The sequence below is a fragment of the Equus przewalskii genome, chromosome 12 (assembly GCF_037783145.1).
Source record: "Equus przewalskii isolate Varuska chromosome 12, EquPr2, whole genome shotgun sequence".
Lineage (NCBI taxonomy): Eukaryota > Metazoa > Chordata > Mammalia > Perissodactyla > Equidae > Equus > Equus przewalskii.
In genome coordinates, this window is record NC_091842.1 from 38,587,080 (window position 1) to 38,603,775 (window position 16,696).

The 16,696-nt window shown below is 49.2% G+C and overlaps 1 protein-coding gene across 9 annotated transcripts in view; it reads right to left on the bottom strand.

Moving 5' to 3' along the window:
• The window catches only part of C12H16orf96 (chromosome 12 C16orf96 homolog), a 54,670-nt gene that overhangs the window by 12,988 nt on the left and 24,986 nt on the right, over nt 1–16,696 (bottom strand). For 6 of the 9 annotated variants that reach the window (XR_011524918.1, XR_011524917.1, XR_011524916.1 and 3 more), the window contains 9 exons: nt 16,128–16,208; nt 15,834–15,920; nt 14,472–15,753; nt 12,520–12,605; nt 12,031–12,141; nt 8,356–8,430; nt 7,754–7,918; nt 2,869–2,987; nt 2,115–2,177 (listed from right to left, as the gene is read on the bottom strand). Coding sequence is in view for 4 of the 9 variants with exons in the window: in XM_070568584.1 (XP_070424685.1) it covers nt 2,115–2,177; nt 2,869–2,987; nt 7,754–7,918; nt 8,356–8,430; nt 12,031–12,141; nt 12,520–12,605; nt 14,472–15,753; nt 15,834–15,920; nt 16,128–16,208 (2,069 nt within the window). In the remaining 5 variants the exon portion in view is untranslated. The remainder of the gene's footprint in view (nt 1–2,114; nt 2,178–2,868; nt 2,988–7,753; nt 7,919–8,355; nt 8,431–12,030; nt 12,142–12,519; nt 12,606–14,471; nt 15,754–15,833; nt 15,921–16,127; nt 16,209–16,696) is intronic. The other 3 variants (XR_011524919.1, XR_011524920.1, XM_008524752.2) reach the window with 1 other exon arrangement.

The following is a 16,696-nucleotide window of genomic DNA, read 5'->3' on the forward strand; positions in this document are numbered from 1 at the left end:
GCCCCAGGCTCCCACCTCCTCCAGGAAGCCAGCCCTCAAACATGGCCTCCTCTCCAGAAACATCCACGGTGCGGGGCTGCCATGCGAGGGCTCTAGGGAGGTCCGGATGATCCTCGTAAGTCACAAAGAACAACTGTTCTGACTATAACAGTGAAAACCAGAATAGGTAAATCCTAGACACAGGACGCAGATTGGTGGCTGCCAGTGGCTGGGGGAGGGGGAATGGGAGTGACGCTGATGGGCACAGGGGTTCCTTCTGGGGTGATGGAAGTGTCTGGCACTAGACAGAGGTAGTGGCTGCACAATGCTGTCAATGTACTGGATGCCACTGAACTGTTCACTTTAAAATGGGTAATTTATGTCATGTGTATTTTACCTCGGTAAAAAAATAAAGTAAAACGTCATCCTCCTGAGGAGCTGGAACCGTTCCACGACTTGATCTGAGTGGTGGTCACAAAGGTGTGCACACGTGCAAAAACTCATCAAGCTGTACAATAAACATTTACGTACTTTCCTGTATGTATTTAAGCCACGATAAAATTTTAAAGTAATACATACGGATCGTCAGCATTTTAGAAAGTATAGAAAAGCACAAGTAGACAAACAAGAAAAGCCCTGTAAGCACGTGACAAATATTTTGATATGTGTCCTTCCAGTATTCTTCTCTGTTTGCATATTATTTTTAACAAAAATGGGATCATAACACACATACTACTTGACTTTCCCATTTAAGTTATTGCCATCATTTTCCCAAGTCAATAAATAATCTCCTGCGATTGTGCCATCCAACTTGGCAGCCACTGGCCACTTGTGACTACCTAAGTTTATATTTAAATTAAATTTAAATAACATTTAAAATTCCGTTTCTCAGTTGCATTGGCTACATGTCAAGTGCGCGACAGCCACGTGGCCGAGGGCTGCTGCGCTGGACGGCACAGCTGTCGGCCGTTTACATCTCTCAGGAGGTTCTACTGCGTGGTGTTGTCTACAGCGTGACTTACATCAGCTGATGTGAACGTGTTTACTAATTTACCACCTCAGGTGGTTTCCTTTCTCCTTCTTCTTTTTTTGATATTATAAATAACGCTGCAACTGGATATCTGTGGTTTGAAAGAAACGTTCTGGATATAGCTCCACAGCCCCTCCCTGGACATGGCCCGGAGTGGGGTGGCGAGCTTCACGGGGCAGCAGGGCCAGGCTAGCCCCACAGAGGCCGTGGGCTCTGCAATGCTGGCTCTTCAACCATATCAGAGTATCATTTCCACTCTTAGGTTTATACTCAAAAGAATTGAAAACAGGTGTTCAAACAAATATATGTACATGCATGTTCATAGCAGCATTATTCACAACAGCCAACAGGTGGAAACAATCCAACATCTTTCACTCTACAAATGGATAAACAATTGCAGTCTGTCCGTGCAGTGGGATATAATCCAGCCATAAAAAGGAACGAAGCACTGACACATGCTACAGTGTGGACAAACCTCGAAAACATGATGCACACTGAAAGAAGCCAGACACGAAAGAGCACATATTGTAGGATTCTATTTCTATGAAATGTCCAGAACAGGCAAATCCATAGAGACAGGAAGTGGATGAGTGGTTGTTGGGGCTGTGGGGAGCGAGCAATGGGAGCAACTGCTTAGTGGGACTGGGGTTTCTTTTTGGGGAAATGAAAATGTTTTGGAATTAGAGGTGACAATTGCACATTAATGTGAATGTACTAAATGCCACTGAACTGTTCACTTTAAAATGGTTAATTTTATGTTATGTGAATTTCACCTCAATAAATAAATAAAAGTATTAGCCTATAAAAATACGTGCAAGGAAGTCTCACAAAGTTCTGCTTTTCTCCACAGTTTCTTTCCATCCTTTTTCTTTTGGAGTTGACCCCATCCCTGGGACACACTGGGCAACAGACAGGGCTGGTGAAGGATAGGATGCCAGTGCCCCCACCCGCGACAGAGAGCAAATGAAATGATATGTACAGAATGATGCACACGGATGTGCATACAAATGATGTCTCTAGAACCCCACAGGCTCTAGGGTTAGGGGCGTCAGGGGGATCCAGAAGGGAGAGGCGGGCACGGGCGCCCCCTGGCGGCGGTACTCACGGGCCGGTCATCATCTCCACAGGCCGGTCGCAGGAGATGCATTTCACTCGCTCAAACAGTTTCCTGGAAGACACCCAGCTGCGTCAGTCTCGGCACCGGCCAGGCCCTGTGGGGCTGCCCCTTTCCTGGGCAGTGCTTGGGGGAGGCTGCAGGTCCGTCTCTTTCTCAGGGCAGGACTTCCACACACATCCTACTCCCACTGGCCTGGCCCTGCTCAGCTCAGCTCTGCTGGCCCCTGCCGACCCCCCTGTGACCGCATGGGGCAGAGGAGCGGGATAAAAGTGTGTGGAGTTTATCTCTCCCCAAACACAATGGAGGGCTTTAAAACCAGGGGCCTTCAGGAAAGCTACTCTTCCTGGTGGCCATTTGGGGGCATGAGGGGTGATCTGAGGACAGGAGTCCCCCAGGAACGCTGAGTCCCTCTGCCTGGGGCTCTGTCTGGATGGGGTGGGGGCCCTGGCTCTGGTCCCCAACACACCCAGGCTCCCCATGTGGCCTTTCATGGCCCCTTCCCTCTCTGAGCCTCGGTTTCCTCATTTGTGGCAACCAGGCTTTGGAGCAGATGTGCTCCTGGAGCCCCCTCTGCCAGCCAAGGCCAGAGCTGCCCACTTCTGAGCCCCTGGGTGCTTCAGCCCCATCCCAACAGCCCCCTCGCCCCAGGTCCAGAGGTCTGGAATCCCTCCTCCTGGAATCCACTGGGATACCCCTCTTGTTTCCTCTCTGGGAGCTGCACCCCAGCCCAGGAGGGGCTCACTTCCTAAAGCCGGCAGCACTGTCGGGGTCAAATCGGAGGCCTTCAATCAGCAGCTTCCTGACTACCTTCCAGACCTCATTCATGTCTTTCTTCAGATCGTCCAAATCACTGTGGACCAGCTGCAAACAGCCAAAGGGAAGAAAAGAGTGTTTAGTCAATTCATACCCTGCCTCACTCCAGAAAAGGACGTGCAGCAACCTGCAAAGTTACATACACTATAACAAGATTAAACTAAAATAGTGAGTTGGTGAAGGAAAGGGAAAATGACAAAGCTTGGGTTAGGGTTCATACCCTGAATGCATGTTATTGCTAGAGAGGAGCTGCAAAGTGAGCTTCCCGGCAGCCAAGGCAAAGAAACACTGTTAGTTATTGCCTCCAAAAGAGAAAACCAGCCCTACTGCTCGACTGCAGGCCTGCAGGTCTGAAAAACATTTCACCCAATGGTCCCAAGACACCTGACATTGACCCATTCAACACATTTATTGAGTGTAAAGTATACATTCAATGGTTTTTAGTATATTCACAGAGTTGTGCAACCATCACCACAATCAATTTTGGAACATTTTCATCACCCCAAAAGAAACCTTGTACCCATAAGCAGTCACCCCTCATTTCTCCCCAAACTCCCAGGTGTAGGCAACCACTAATTTACTTTCTGTTTCTATGGATTTGCCTATTCTGGATATTTCATAGAAAAAATGGAATCGCACAATCTGTGGCCTTCTGCGTCTGGCTCTGGCTTCTTTCACCGAGCATAATGTTTCCAAACTTCATCCACGTTGCAGCATGTGTCAGTGTTTCATCGCTTTTTATGGCTGAATATTCTGCTGTATGGATGGATCACATTTTGTTCATCCGTTCATCTGTTAATGGGCATTTGCATTATTTCTACTTTTTGGCTATTAGGAAGAATGCTGTCGTGAACACTTGTGGGCAAGTTTTTGTGCGGACCTGTTTTCATTTCTCGTGGGTATAGACCTGGGGGTGGAAGTGCTGGGTCTTATGGCAACTCTATGCCTAACTTTTTGAGAAACTGCCAGACTGTTTTCCACAGTGGGAGTTTGTAATTTTTAAAGTGTTTCTTCCAGTGCCCAGATTTTGATCTTTAAACAACATTCCCCATTAAAAGGAACCAAGACTCCGTAGACAAATGGCTGATGCAGGTCTGAGGAAGGGAATGTTAAAGATGAGCCTGGGGCTGACCCCATGGCCTAATGGTTGAGTTCTGCACACTCCACTTCAGCAGCCTGAGTTCATGAGTTTGGATCCTGGGCGTGGACCTACCACTGTCAGTCATGTTGTGGCAGTGACCCACATGCAAAATAGAGGAAGACTGGGACGATGTTAGTTCAGGGTGAATCTTCCTCAGGGAAAAAAAAAAAAAAAAAAAAGATGAGCCTGGAACATCTTATCATTTAAGGAAACAAGACAGCTCTCTGAGACAGAGGGTCTAGTCAAAGGGCTCAGAAGCCCGTTCACAGGCCAAAGATAAGACCATGTGAGCGACAAGAGAAACAGTAACTTAATTGAATGAACAAACAATATATAGAAATCCACGATTCATATGACACTCATGAAAAAGAAATTAAAAAATAAAAATAGAAACCCTCATTTGCCACCTTGTATTGGAAGTGGCTATTGCACCAATATTTTACCCTGAAAACTAGTCGTTAAAGGAAATAATTCATTATTGTTCCTATCTTTCCTGCAGGAACCTTATTTCAGGATAATCAGCTGAAGTCAATGAGGGAAACCTCTTCTTTACAAATTTCAAGCTGATAAGTGTAGCAGCAATGCTAGAATTAGAAAAATTGCCATCTTGTAACCCTTAATGAAATAACTGGTTCAGGCAACAATCCTCAATTTATGAGAAAACTGCTAGGAGAATGGCTAGTGAGGCAGTGGACATTCCCGGGACGGCAAAAAGTCACCCCCAAATTACTTGCTGCTTATGAGGGGAGAATATCCTTTATGCTGGCGGTATTGGGCTAGCACCCCTGGGGCCCTGATGAGTCTGTGCTTCAACGTTGAAGGAACCACCCACCAGCATGACCATCTGCTGACCCAATGCTACAGGAAGCACACGGCATCCCAAGAAGATTCTTTTCCCCAACTTTCCATTTCAAAAACTTTTAAATCTACAGAAAAGTTGCCAAAATAGTCTAAAGGGCACTCATAAATCCACTTAAATTCACCAATTTTTAACATTTTGTCATGTTTTCTTTATCTACATATACATATGTGTATTTGTTTTCTGAACCATTTGAGAGTTAATTGCAGATGTCCCCCCTACAAAAAGTTAAACATAGAGTTACCATACGACTCAGTAATTCCATTCCTGGGTATCTACCCAAAAGAACTGAAAACAGGGGCGGGCCCCGGGGCCGAGTGGTTAAGTTTGCGCGCTCCACTTCGGCGGCCCAGGGTTTCACTGGTTCAGATCCTGGGCGCAGACGTGGTACCGCTCATCAGGCCACGCTGAGGTGGCGTCCCACATGCCACAACTAGAAGGACCCACAACTATGTACCAGGGGGCTTTGGGGAGAAAAAGGAAAAATAAAATCTTTAAAAAAATTAATAAATTACTGTGAACTTTAAAAAAAAAAGAACCGAAAACAGGTGTCCAAACAAAAACTCGTACATGAATGTTCCTAGCAGCACTATTCACAACAGTCAAAGGTGGAAACAACCCAAGTGTCCATCAACAGATGAACGAACAAGCAAAACATGGTCTACCCATTTGATGGAATATTCTTCAGCCATAAAAAGGATGAAGCACTGATTCGTGCTACAACATGGATGAACTTTCAAAACATTATGATAACTGCAAGAAGCTAGTTACAAAAGGTCACACACTGTATGATTCTTTCATGTGAAACGTCCAGCAGAGGCAGATCCATAGAGACAGAAGGTAGACTAGTGGTTTCCAGGGGCTGCGTGGGAGGGAAGAATGGAGAGTGAGTGCTTAATGGGTACAGGGTTTCCTTTTGGGGTGATGGAAATGTCTTAGGACTAGATAGCGGTGGTGCTTGCACAACAGTGTGAATGTACTAAATGCCATGGAATTAGTCACTTTAAAAGGGTTAATGGTTAATTTTATGTTGTATGAATTTTACCACAATTAAAAATATAGAGAGAAAAGACAAGCAATGAGTAAGGATCACTTAAAACAACAACAATAATTTTAAAAACTTCTATTAGGAGAAAATTCAAACACATAGAGAAGTGAAAACTAGAATCATTAACCTCATATATTCACCATCGAAATTTAGTTATTAGTAACATGTTGCCATATCTGCCATACACATTTTTTTTTTTGAGGAAGATTAGCCCTGAGCTAACATCTGCTGCCAATCCTCCTCTTTTTGCTGAGGAAGACTGGCCCTGAGCGAACCTCCGTGCCCATCTTCCTCTACTTTATATGTGGGAGGCCTGCCACAGCATGGCTTGCCAAGCGGTGCCATGTCCGCACCCAGGATGCGAACCAGTGGACCCCAGGCTGCCAAAGCGGAACGTGCAAACTTAACCGCTGCACCACCAGGCCAGCCCCTGCCATATTTTTTGATGGAGTATTTTTTCTAAAGTTGCAGAAATCATGACATTTCACTCATAAATATTTTAGTAATTAGGAGGACATCTTCTTACATGACCACAACACCGTTATCACATCTAACACAATGAACACTGATTCCTGACTTTGATCTAATTCAACCCATTTTTAGAGTTGGTGCAATTGAACCAGCATACAAGTAAAATCTCCTGATGTGTTGCATTTGGTTGTTCCATCTCTTGAGACCCTTTGAATCTGGAACCATCTCTCTGTTCCCACTTTTTTTCACTGAATTATTGAAGAAAAACAGATCAGTTGTTCTGTAGATAGCTGTGATTTTACATTGACTTGTGCGGTTTTCACGACTGATCTGTCCCCAGGAGAAACACGTCCCCTATCTGTTTTGCTCATCATTACATCCCCAGTGACCAGCATCGGAGGTGCCCAGTGCTCAGCTGATGAATGAATAAATCCTTGTTTCACGGAAAACAAAACTGAGGCTCGGAGAGGTTATCTAACTCGGGGCATGCTGCTGCTCATGGTGGAGCTGGGCTCAAACCCAGAGCTGTCTGATTGTAAACCCAAGCTCTTGTGGCCATCCCAGCCACCCTAGCCACAGGAACCACACAGCACTGTAATTGTTGATCTGACTGTTCCTGTCTGTCTGCTGGACGGTACAAATTGAGGCAGGGGCTATGACTCCTTATCAACATATCCCCAGGGTCTGGCTCATCACAGGCGGTTAGTAAATGACGAATGAATAAATGAATGACCAGCTGACCCCACTCCTACCCCACTATGTTCCTTAGCTTGCCCAGAAAGGAGAGTTATGGTGGTCAGCTTCCAAGATGCTCCCTAACTACACCTCTTGGTATTCACACACTTGTGTAGGCCCCTCTCACACTGAATAGGGCTGACTTGCGTAAGCAGGTCATTACAGAAGATATTACAGAAATAATGGGGTGTGACTTCTGTGGCTAAGTCATAGAAGCCATTGCAGCTTCTGTCTTGCTCTCTCGGATCACTCGCTTTGGGGGAAGTCAGTTGCCATGTTGCGAAGCCACTGGAGCAGCCCTAAAGAGGAGTCCATGTGATGAGAAAGTGAGGAGTCTTGCCAACAGTCATATGAGGGCGCCATCTTGGAAGTGGATCCTCCAGCCCCAGTCAAGCCTTCAGATGACTGCAGCCCCAGATGACACTTTGACTGTGACCTCATGGGAGACCCTGAGCCACCCTGCTAAACTGCTCCCAAATTCTTGACCCTCAGAAACGGTTTTAAGCTGCTAAATTTTGGGGTAATTTGTTATGCAAAATTAAATAATACAAGGTACTCACTTTGGTGCTCAGGTCCTTACTCAGCTGCTCTAAAACCTTCTTCCAGTCATCCTCGTGGGTCACAATCCTGAGTAACATGCCTTGAATCATCTCATTCAGCTCCAGCACCATCGTCTCCAGGTCAATCCGGCTTGCCTTGCCTGCCAGGGCACTCTTTTCAGCTTTCTAGAAAGAGAGGGGACTCAGGGAGGCAAGGCTGCTGGGGTGGGAGCAGGAGAAAGCTGGGGGAGATCACTTTGGTCCATTTTTTCTAGTTTGGGACCCTGGACATCTAGCCTTGGCTTAAATTCAACCTTGGGGTCTATGTTGGCTCCAACACAACCATCGGACCTAAGCCAAGGTTTTCCTGTGATGGAGAAGTTAGCGCATGATGTTTAAGTTTACACAACAAATTGTCACTAATCCTGAGTCACTGAAAACAGGAGCTGACGAAACAACTTTGGAGAAGCTTCCCCAGTCTTTCTATATAATGAAGGTGGAAGGAAACTCTGGAGGTCTCTCTGCCTGGTTTTGTCTTGGCTGGATGATCCCATTTCCCTGGGTTGGAGAGCTGGTGCTCAGGGCAGGAAGCCAGGGTGGGGAAGGACTCTCTGCTCACTCACCTCTTTCAACTCCTGCTCCATCACACTTTTGTCTGCCTTTTGCATTTCTAGGTTTTTTATTTGAGCCTGGATAATCTAAGAACAGAAGCAAAGGGCATGTCAGCCATCCTTGGAAGCCCTGAGGACATCTACCTCCCATGTCCACCCCTGTGGAGTGCTAGGAAGGGACAATGGGGCAAAGTGGACAGCAGGTAGGGTGGGCACATTGGAAGGCTTGGGTTCTAGGGCCCCAGGTGCCCAGATCAGAAGAGGAGGAATATGGGACTCGGGACAAGCTGTCCCCTTGGAGCTGGCATCATAGGAAATGGACTGCACAGGCGGGCAGCCCTGAGGAAGGAAAGCACAAACCAATGCTGACACTTTGGCTCCCTGGATGCTTAAGGCAAGTTCATCTCTTCGGATCTGTATTGGGGTCCCAGTAAGAAATGCAGTCTATTCACCAATCAAGTACTTATATGCCACACACACTGTGCCCCTGTGTTGGGGGAAAACCCTATTTCCCATCCCCATAACTTCACGAAGATCCAACTCCTTCCATTAATTGTGCCTTCCCTCCACTCACTGGACCCTCCCTATGACAGCAGCAGCAGCAGCTAACCCGCTCTGCAAGAGCCTCACAATCACTAGGCCATGTCCCAAGAAGGTGGGGTCACTTTTCCTCCAAAGCTGGAAACAGGCTTCTACTCCTCCCTTCATATCTGGTCTCTCTCTCACCCTTGGGAACAGGACCCCCAGCTTCTAGCTGGCATCTGGCCACCCAGAATCATGACTACATTTCACAGCTTCTCTCATAGCTCGGTGACCACTGGAGCATGAACAGAAGTGGGTAGGTGTCCTCTTGGCTGCTGGTTTGAATGCAGAGTTAATGACTGGAGCACCAGCAGCCATCCTGGACCTTGAGGTGACCTTGTGAATGGAAGTCACACACCATGGAGTTCTACATCAGCTCTGGACCAACCATTCCTGGTCTCTTGAATATGAAAGGGAAATACACTCATACCTTGTTTAAGTCTGTTATTTGGAGTTGAATCTAATTCTAATTAAATTCATGCCCTCCCAGAACCTGTACATATGTCCTTATTTGGAAATAGGGTCTTTGCCGATGTAATTAGTTACGTTAAGATGAGGTCATACTGGATTAGGGCAGGCCTTAAATCTAATAACTGGTGGCCTTATAAAGAGGTCCTGTGAAGACACAGACACACACACAGAGAAGAGGCCACGTGACAAGAGAGGCAGAGACTGGAACGATGCATCCTGCGAGAGAATACATGTCTACTGTTCTAAGCCAAACGTTTGTGGTCAATTGTTACAGCAGCCACAGGAAACTGATACACCCAATAAGTGGCAGAATCAGGATTCAAAAGCAGGCCTATCTAACCCAAAGCCAGTGCTCTGAGCCACAACACCAGGCCGCCTCCCAGCGGGGTAAACTCAGCTGGTTTCTTTGCCTGAATCTGTTTCCTCCTCTTTGAAATGGCATCAATCCCATGCCTTTCCCAAAGATGTTGAGAAGCCTGGGAATGGAATCTATAACGTCCTGGCAGAGAGTTAGCATTCAATACACATTAGCTATCTTATCAGTCTTCTGCACCAGCCAGAGCTCTGACTATAATAATTTGTTCCAAGAACGGTTTTGGAATGCAGCCTCAGGCTTATAAAAGACCGCGGCAGTCAGTACAGTATGATGTGGATAAAAAAAATCAAGTCATTTGCATAAAAATAATTGATTCTGATAAAGATAATTTCAGTGAGTTAAAAATGAAAGTGGATAAACTAGGAAAAAAAGAAAAAAAAAGACGACTTGCCCACTTGCAAAGGGCAGATGATGTTTCCCATGGAGTCAGTTGGGAAGAGCTCTGTCCGCGCTTACTTGCCTGGGGTGTCCTTGGTGGGAAGCCCTCTAAGGGGAGAGAAACGCTTCCATCTTGACTGGGTGGTGGTGAGGTGGGGGTACAAACAGGCAAAAATTAATTGAGCTCTTATATGTAAGATTTGGGCATTTTACTGTGCATAAATATTATACTTTGACTAAAAACCAACAAAAATCACCACGCCCCCAGCACAGAAGGGCCTGGATGGTGTCCATCTTGTTGACCACCGTATCACGAGGCCCTGGAAGGGTGCCTGGTGCACGGTGGAGGCTCAGTAACACTGGCCGAATGACTCAGTGAAGGAACGAGGACTTCTTGCACCACCTGGTACGTTTATAACCTTTGCTCACCCAGGTAAAGCAGTAGAGCGGGCTTTCTTCTCTATTCCAGATGTTGTGGCAGACATGGCTGCACTCCCTCATTTCTCTATAGGGAACCTTGATGGGGTTGCTGATCTCTTGCAGTACATTCATTTAAGAAACACTTAATGAAACGTGTCGTATACCAAGCCCCGTTCCAGGTCCTTCCAGGGTGAACTTTCATAAGCAACTAACTCATGTCGGCACGAGGAGGGGGAGGGCAGTCGGGACAAAGGCTGACTTGCTCTGCCTGCACTGTTTGGTCGGCCTCGTCCTCTTGAGTTTCTCTCAACCAGCGACGGCGACCTAGAGGCAGATACTGTGACCCCTCCTCCCCAGTGCAGGGTGGGGCATGGTGCTGGGCACACGTCAGACATGCCGAACGAACTGGCTCCAGTCTCCTTCGAGGAAGGGCCCCATATGTCCCTAGGACATGGTGACCAGACCTCTCCAAAGAGTGGTGACAGACCCAGGGCGCAGGGTCCAGGAGCCGACTCCTGATCCCGGTGCTCACAAAGGTCTGAGCTGTGACCTGCACCGTCCGCCCACACACGGCCCGGGAGCCCCCCTTCCACCCCCACTTGGGCAGGGAATGGAGATTCAGGAGCTTTTTTCACGTCCTGGTTGCCCTGTGTGTGTCCCAGCCTGATTACTCTGCCTGACCATCTTGGAAGAGGGAGACGCGCCCTCCTCTTTTGCCCCTCACATCCTAGCCATCCCACCAACAGCCCGCTGACTTGGATTCACGAGCCTCCATGGAAACCACCTCCCACCAAATTCTGTTTGGGATTTTGTCTCTTTATGCTCTGGGGGAAGGTCAGCTCCTCCTACTGAGAATGACCTTGATTCCTTCTCGAAAGGTCAGGAACAGCTCTAGGACAAGGCACAGACTGGATTAGTCCTGAGGACCCATCAGCCCACGGTCATCAGGCCAGCAGAGCGAGGCGGGCCCCTTCAGGCCCCTCGGGGAGGTGGCGGCTGGTTGGGTGAGCCCCTGGTAGGTGCTCAGTATCCATCTTCACATCTCTCATGTCGGCAGTTCCGCTCTTCCCAGAAGGCCCTGCAGTGCTGAGAACTCAGAAACCAGCTGGTTTAGGGCAGATGTTATTAATGTAATAGTTGGCGCAAGAAAATCTCTTATTCATTCATTGCTTCATTCAGCACATTTCGGGCCTTCGTTCTAGGCCAGGCACCCTCCTAGAGGAGGCAGACCCAGCGGTCAACAAGATGGACGCCATCCAAGCTCGTCTGTTGATATGTGGGGGTGGGGGTGGGGGGGCAAGATTTGTTTGTTTTTAATTGAAGTGTAATTCATGCACGGGGACGTGTTCCTTGGTCCCCTGCCTTCGGTGCATCTGTGAAGCCTTTGGGGAGAGTCCAAATGTCCGGATGAGGAATCCTCCCCTCGGCCGCCCATCCTGGGCCCACCCAGACCTCTGAACCTTTAACTCATCCAGGCGAATCTGCAGCTTCTCTATTGCCTTGTCCAGCGTGATGTGGTGATCCTTCATCGTCTCTATTTGGTGGCCCCAAACTCTCCCGAGTTCCTCCTCCTAAAAGAGGGAGACACAGACCTCTAAGGCCGTTGCTTCTGAGGCTGCCACGGCCAAGAAGGAGCCTAAAGAGTGTATTAAAGCAGCGTGTCTCTAACCTGCCATCTCAAAGCCACCTAAGATGCTCGTGAGGGGGAACCAGGCAGCTGCACCCCCTACTCCCTTCCGCCGGGACCCCTCCACCAGCTGGAGAAGATCCTCCTCCACAGGGCTGCAGCTGCCTTCTCAGCCCCTCACTCCCCCAGGCCTCCGTTCAGCTACAGGACAAACGCTGTGCTGGGGAGGGCAGGAACTCGCTCCGGTTCCAGGGCATGGAATCTGCCATTAGCTCGCCTCAAGCCATCATCTTCTCAGAAGCTCCCTGCCCAGGACACTGACCTTCATCCTGGATTTGTGGAGGTTGTCAATCTTTTCTTCCAACATGTCCACTGTCATCCCAAGCTTGGAAGAGTGGCCCACACTAGCTGAAAGCAAAGGGGGAGGTGGCTGTTGGGGGCAGGGATGGGGGAAGATGCTTTGGCCAGAGCTCCACCTGCTTCTGTTAGCAGCTCTCTAAGGCGGTGCTCTCCAGTAGAGAGGCTGTGAGCTGGGGGGCCTTTGAGGTCATTTACAATTTTCAAATAGCCACATTTTAAAAAATCTAAAAAGAAGCAGGTGAAATTCATGTAAATAAAATATTTTATTTAGCCCAATATATCCAAAATAGTATCATCTTAATATGTGATCAAAAAAATTATGAATGAGATATTTACATTCTTTTTTTTTTTTGAGGAAGATTAGCTCTGAGCTAACATCTGCTGCCAATCCTCCTCTTTTTGCTGAGGAAGACTGGCCCTGAGCTAACATCTGTGCCCATCTTCCTCCACTTTATATGTGGGACGACTGCCACAGCATGGCTCGCCAAGCGGTGCCACGTCTGCACCCGGGATCCGAACCGGCAAACCCCGGGCCGCCGAAGTGGAACGTGCGAACTTAACCACTGCGCCACTGGGCCAGCCCCAAGATATTTACATTCTTGTTTTTGTACTAAGTCCTCAATATCCAGTTGCACCTCGCACTGAGAGCACATCTGAACTTGAACTCGCCTCGTTTCAAGTGTTCAACAGCCTGGCGGTTACCATATTAGTGCAGGCCGTGGGAAAACTCTCTGGGATTTCCTTCCCTCCAGAAATGGCCTTGAGCAAAACTATGAATTGCCTTATTTACGAGAGTATGTGAAATGTGTTATCTATCCCACCACAAGACAGAAAGGGGATTTAACCAAAAAGGAGACGGGATAAAAAAAACGTATCCTAGATCAAGTTCTGGACAAGAGGCCAAAAAGTGACGTACAGGACACAGCGAGGAGGGTATAAAAAATCACAGCCAAGATATGTTTACAATCTGTCTTCAGTTGTCTTAACAAAAATGGCAGCTGGTCAGAAGTAGAATTTGGGCTATTGTGGCTTTATGTTTCAAATTTAAATGTATTACTATCCTCATCTTAGCTGTGTGCCAGTACTCACTGATATCAACATGGCTCTTTTTAGCTACGTGAAGTTCTACTTTTCCTTTTCAAGATTTGTGGAAGGGCACTGCCGATTGGGATTTGACTTAGGTTAATTCAACTATTGTACTTGGCAGAGAGCAAAAAAGCAAGACAGTGATTCAAAAAGAGTGGAGCAGTGGGTCTCAAAGTTGGTTCCCCGGGTCAGCTGTATCAGAATCAGCAGCATCACCCAGAAAGGGTTAGAAGTGCAAATTCTTGGGCCCCACTCAGATCACCCGAGTCAGGGACTCCGGGGGTGAGGCCCAGCAGTCTGTGCATTACCGAGCCCCCCAGGGATGCTGAGGTGAGCTCAAGGTTGGGGACCACTAAAGTAGGCCATTCGCCTTCCACTCCCTGCAGTGAATGTAGACCCAACATGGATACAAAATGGGAAGATAAATCTACAGGTGCCACTGCCGCCCAGAACGTGACTGTAGTGTTTAAGGATACATAGTTTGCCTGGAAGAAGTTCCTAATCCCAAAGTGACCACTTCACCTGGGGTCTGTTTAATACCGCTGACCACTGTGGCTGATCTGGACTTGCTACGACCCTGTACAGTAGCACTGTGTTTTATGGGCTATTGAAAGGGAATTTTCAAGAGTAATTTTGACACACGACTTTTCTCCTTAAGTGCCAACTTTAGACTCTAACCACCCCTCTCCCCTCAAGATAAGACCTCACTGTACGTTCATTGTAAAAGAATAGACTAGTAGATTTTGTTGGGGGAGCTCAGTGAAGGAAAGGAGGTCACGCGGAGGGCCTGAGCCCTTGCCGCCCTTCCCAGAGCCAAGTCAGGCCTACCTAGATGACTCAGCTGCTGCTGCAGGTTGGATGACAGCTGGGCAAACTCTTCTTTCAGGGAGTCGTGTCTAAAGGGCATCTGGGCTATGTGGCTCATGGAATACCTGACGGCCTTCTTCTTATCTTCAGGGCTCACAGCCTGTTTGGCAGCCAGCATGGCCTGGGACAGGGTCGCATCGGGAGGGAGAGGGGGCAAGTCCTTGTAGTCTATCTCCTGCAAGTCTTCCATCTCGCTGTCCTCGCTGAAGGCCACAGAGCCTGTGGCCCCACGGGAAGATCCCGCACCCAGGACATCTGCAAAGATTCCTAAGGGCCCAGAGGCGGCCACAGTCATTGCCACAGTGGCCAATTTAGTGGCAGGGGCATCCTTGACCAAGTTGGCGGCGGCCTCGGCCGCCCTGGCGGCTGCGGTGGTGGCAGCTGCATAGGAGGCAGCAGCAGATGCTGCGCGGGAAGTGCTGGTTTTCAGCCGTTGAAGGACAGACTGGGGACTCTTAGAGAGTGCTTCCTTGGGGGTCTCACCCCTGGGAGCCCTGTCCTGAGGGACTTTCATGGAGCGGGAGTAATATTCTTCCTCATTTTCTGAAACAGTCGGGAGCTGGCGCATCTCTGCCCGGCGAGACTGGGACCACAGTGGACGAGGCCAAGCCAAGCTGAGCTCTGGAGCAGGTGCCGGGGCCCTGAAGCCCCGGACCTGTCCAGGCAGAGGGCCTGATGGGCCTGGGCCAGGCTTGGGGTAGCCTAAGCCCCAGGAAGGCCAAGTGCTAGCCCTGGGCCAGCCTGTGGCAGGAGGCCAGCCTCCTGGCGGCATAGGCCAGAATCCTGGGGGTGTGGGCTGAGGGCTGAGGGCAGGCTCAGGTCTGGGGGGCCCAGGTGTGAACCCAGGAGTCAGACTGGGCTCCAGTGCAGATGTGGGCTCCAGCCCCGGCACAGACACGGGCTCGGGCTCGGGCTCCGGCTCTGGCCCCAGAGTCGGCTCAGGCTCAGGTTCAGGCGCAGGTGCAGGCACGGGCTCGAGCACCTGAGGCTCACCCAGCCCCTGGTCCCCAGGAGGTAGAACTGCTTGGGGAGACGCCTCCTCCTGCAGTGGCTCTGGGACCTCATCATGCCAGGCGGCCTCCAACAAGTGGGGGTGATGGATGGCCTCTGAGACTTGGGTGTGATCGACAGCATCGTGGTCCGCAGTGGTCTGGGGAAGGACAGTCTCTGGGAGCTGCTCCGTGATCTGCCACAGCTCAGAATCCCCCAGCTGTGGGGCAGCAGGTCCCTGTGGAAAAGTCTCCTGTGGAAAAGAGGCCTGGGCTGGCCGTGGCAGCTTCCCCGACCCTCCGCTGTGGCCCCTGCTCTTCCTCCTTCACTCACCGGGGTGAACATGGCCTCATGGAGGCTGCTCCAGAGCACCAAGTCCTCGGCTTTGGGGAGGGTGGCCATCTTGTTCTGCAGAGAAATCTGGGGGGTGGGGAGGAGGTTGGGAATGAGGGGTGTGAACCTAGAGGGTGTGATGCCCTTGGGTGGCTCCCTTGTCCATGCTGCCTTCCACTCTTGCAGATAAATGGGCCTTTCCAGATTGCTTCCTCCTCCTCCCCCCTCCTCCCCTGCAGCCCTGGGCCTGGAGATCAGGGGACTGGGGAGGGACGACGGGGCTGAGGCCCTTACCACTTCCCGCTGCAGCGCACTCATCTTCCGGTTCTGCCCTTTCAAATCTTCAAAGAGAGTATCCATCCTTTCTAGCTGTACCTGTCAAATGAGCCGAGCCCCTGAGCCAGGGGTGCAGGTGGTCCTGGCCCTGCTTCTCCCACAGCTTGAATACTAGGACTTAGCTCTGGGTGGCTAAGACATGGGGAAGGAAGAACAGATTCCCAAGCAAGGGTTTCCCAGTGAGTGGGAAAGGGATGGAAAAGGGTTTCCTGGGCAAATAAGTTTGGGAAATGCTGCGCTTACAAAGCGTTCAATGGTTTCTGTACTGCAAGACTTCTCAGAGAATTCAGTGGGCAAAATACGTAAAGAATCTCCAAGAGGTGAGCTGAGGAGGCAGTGTTTCTCAAACAGATTCGCCCAATGGTCCTTTTTAGCATTTTGTGACATAGCTTCCTGACAGTGCCCTCTCTGCTCAGGTGGGAACTACCCAGCCGAAGACTGAAGTTCTCACAGTTGCCATGACAATCAAATGTGTACACTCATCTGTGCCTCGGGGACGATACATTAGATTATGTCATTTGAGTGTG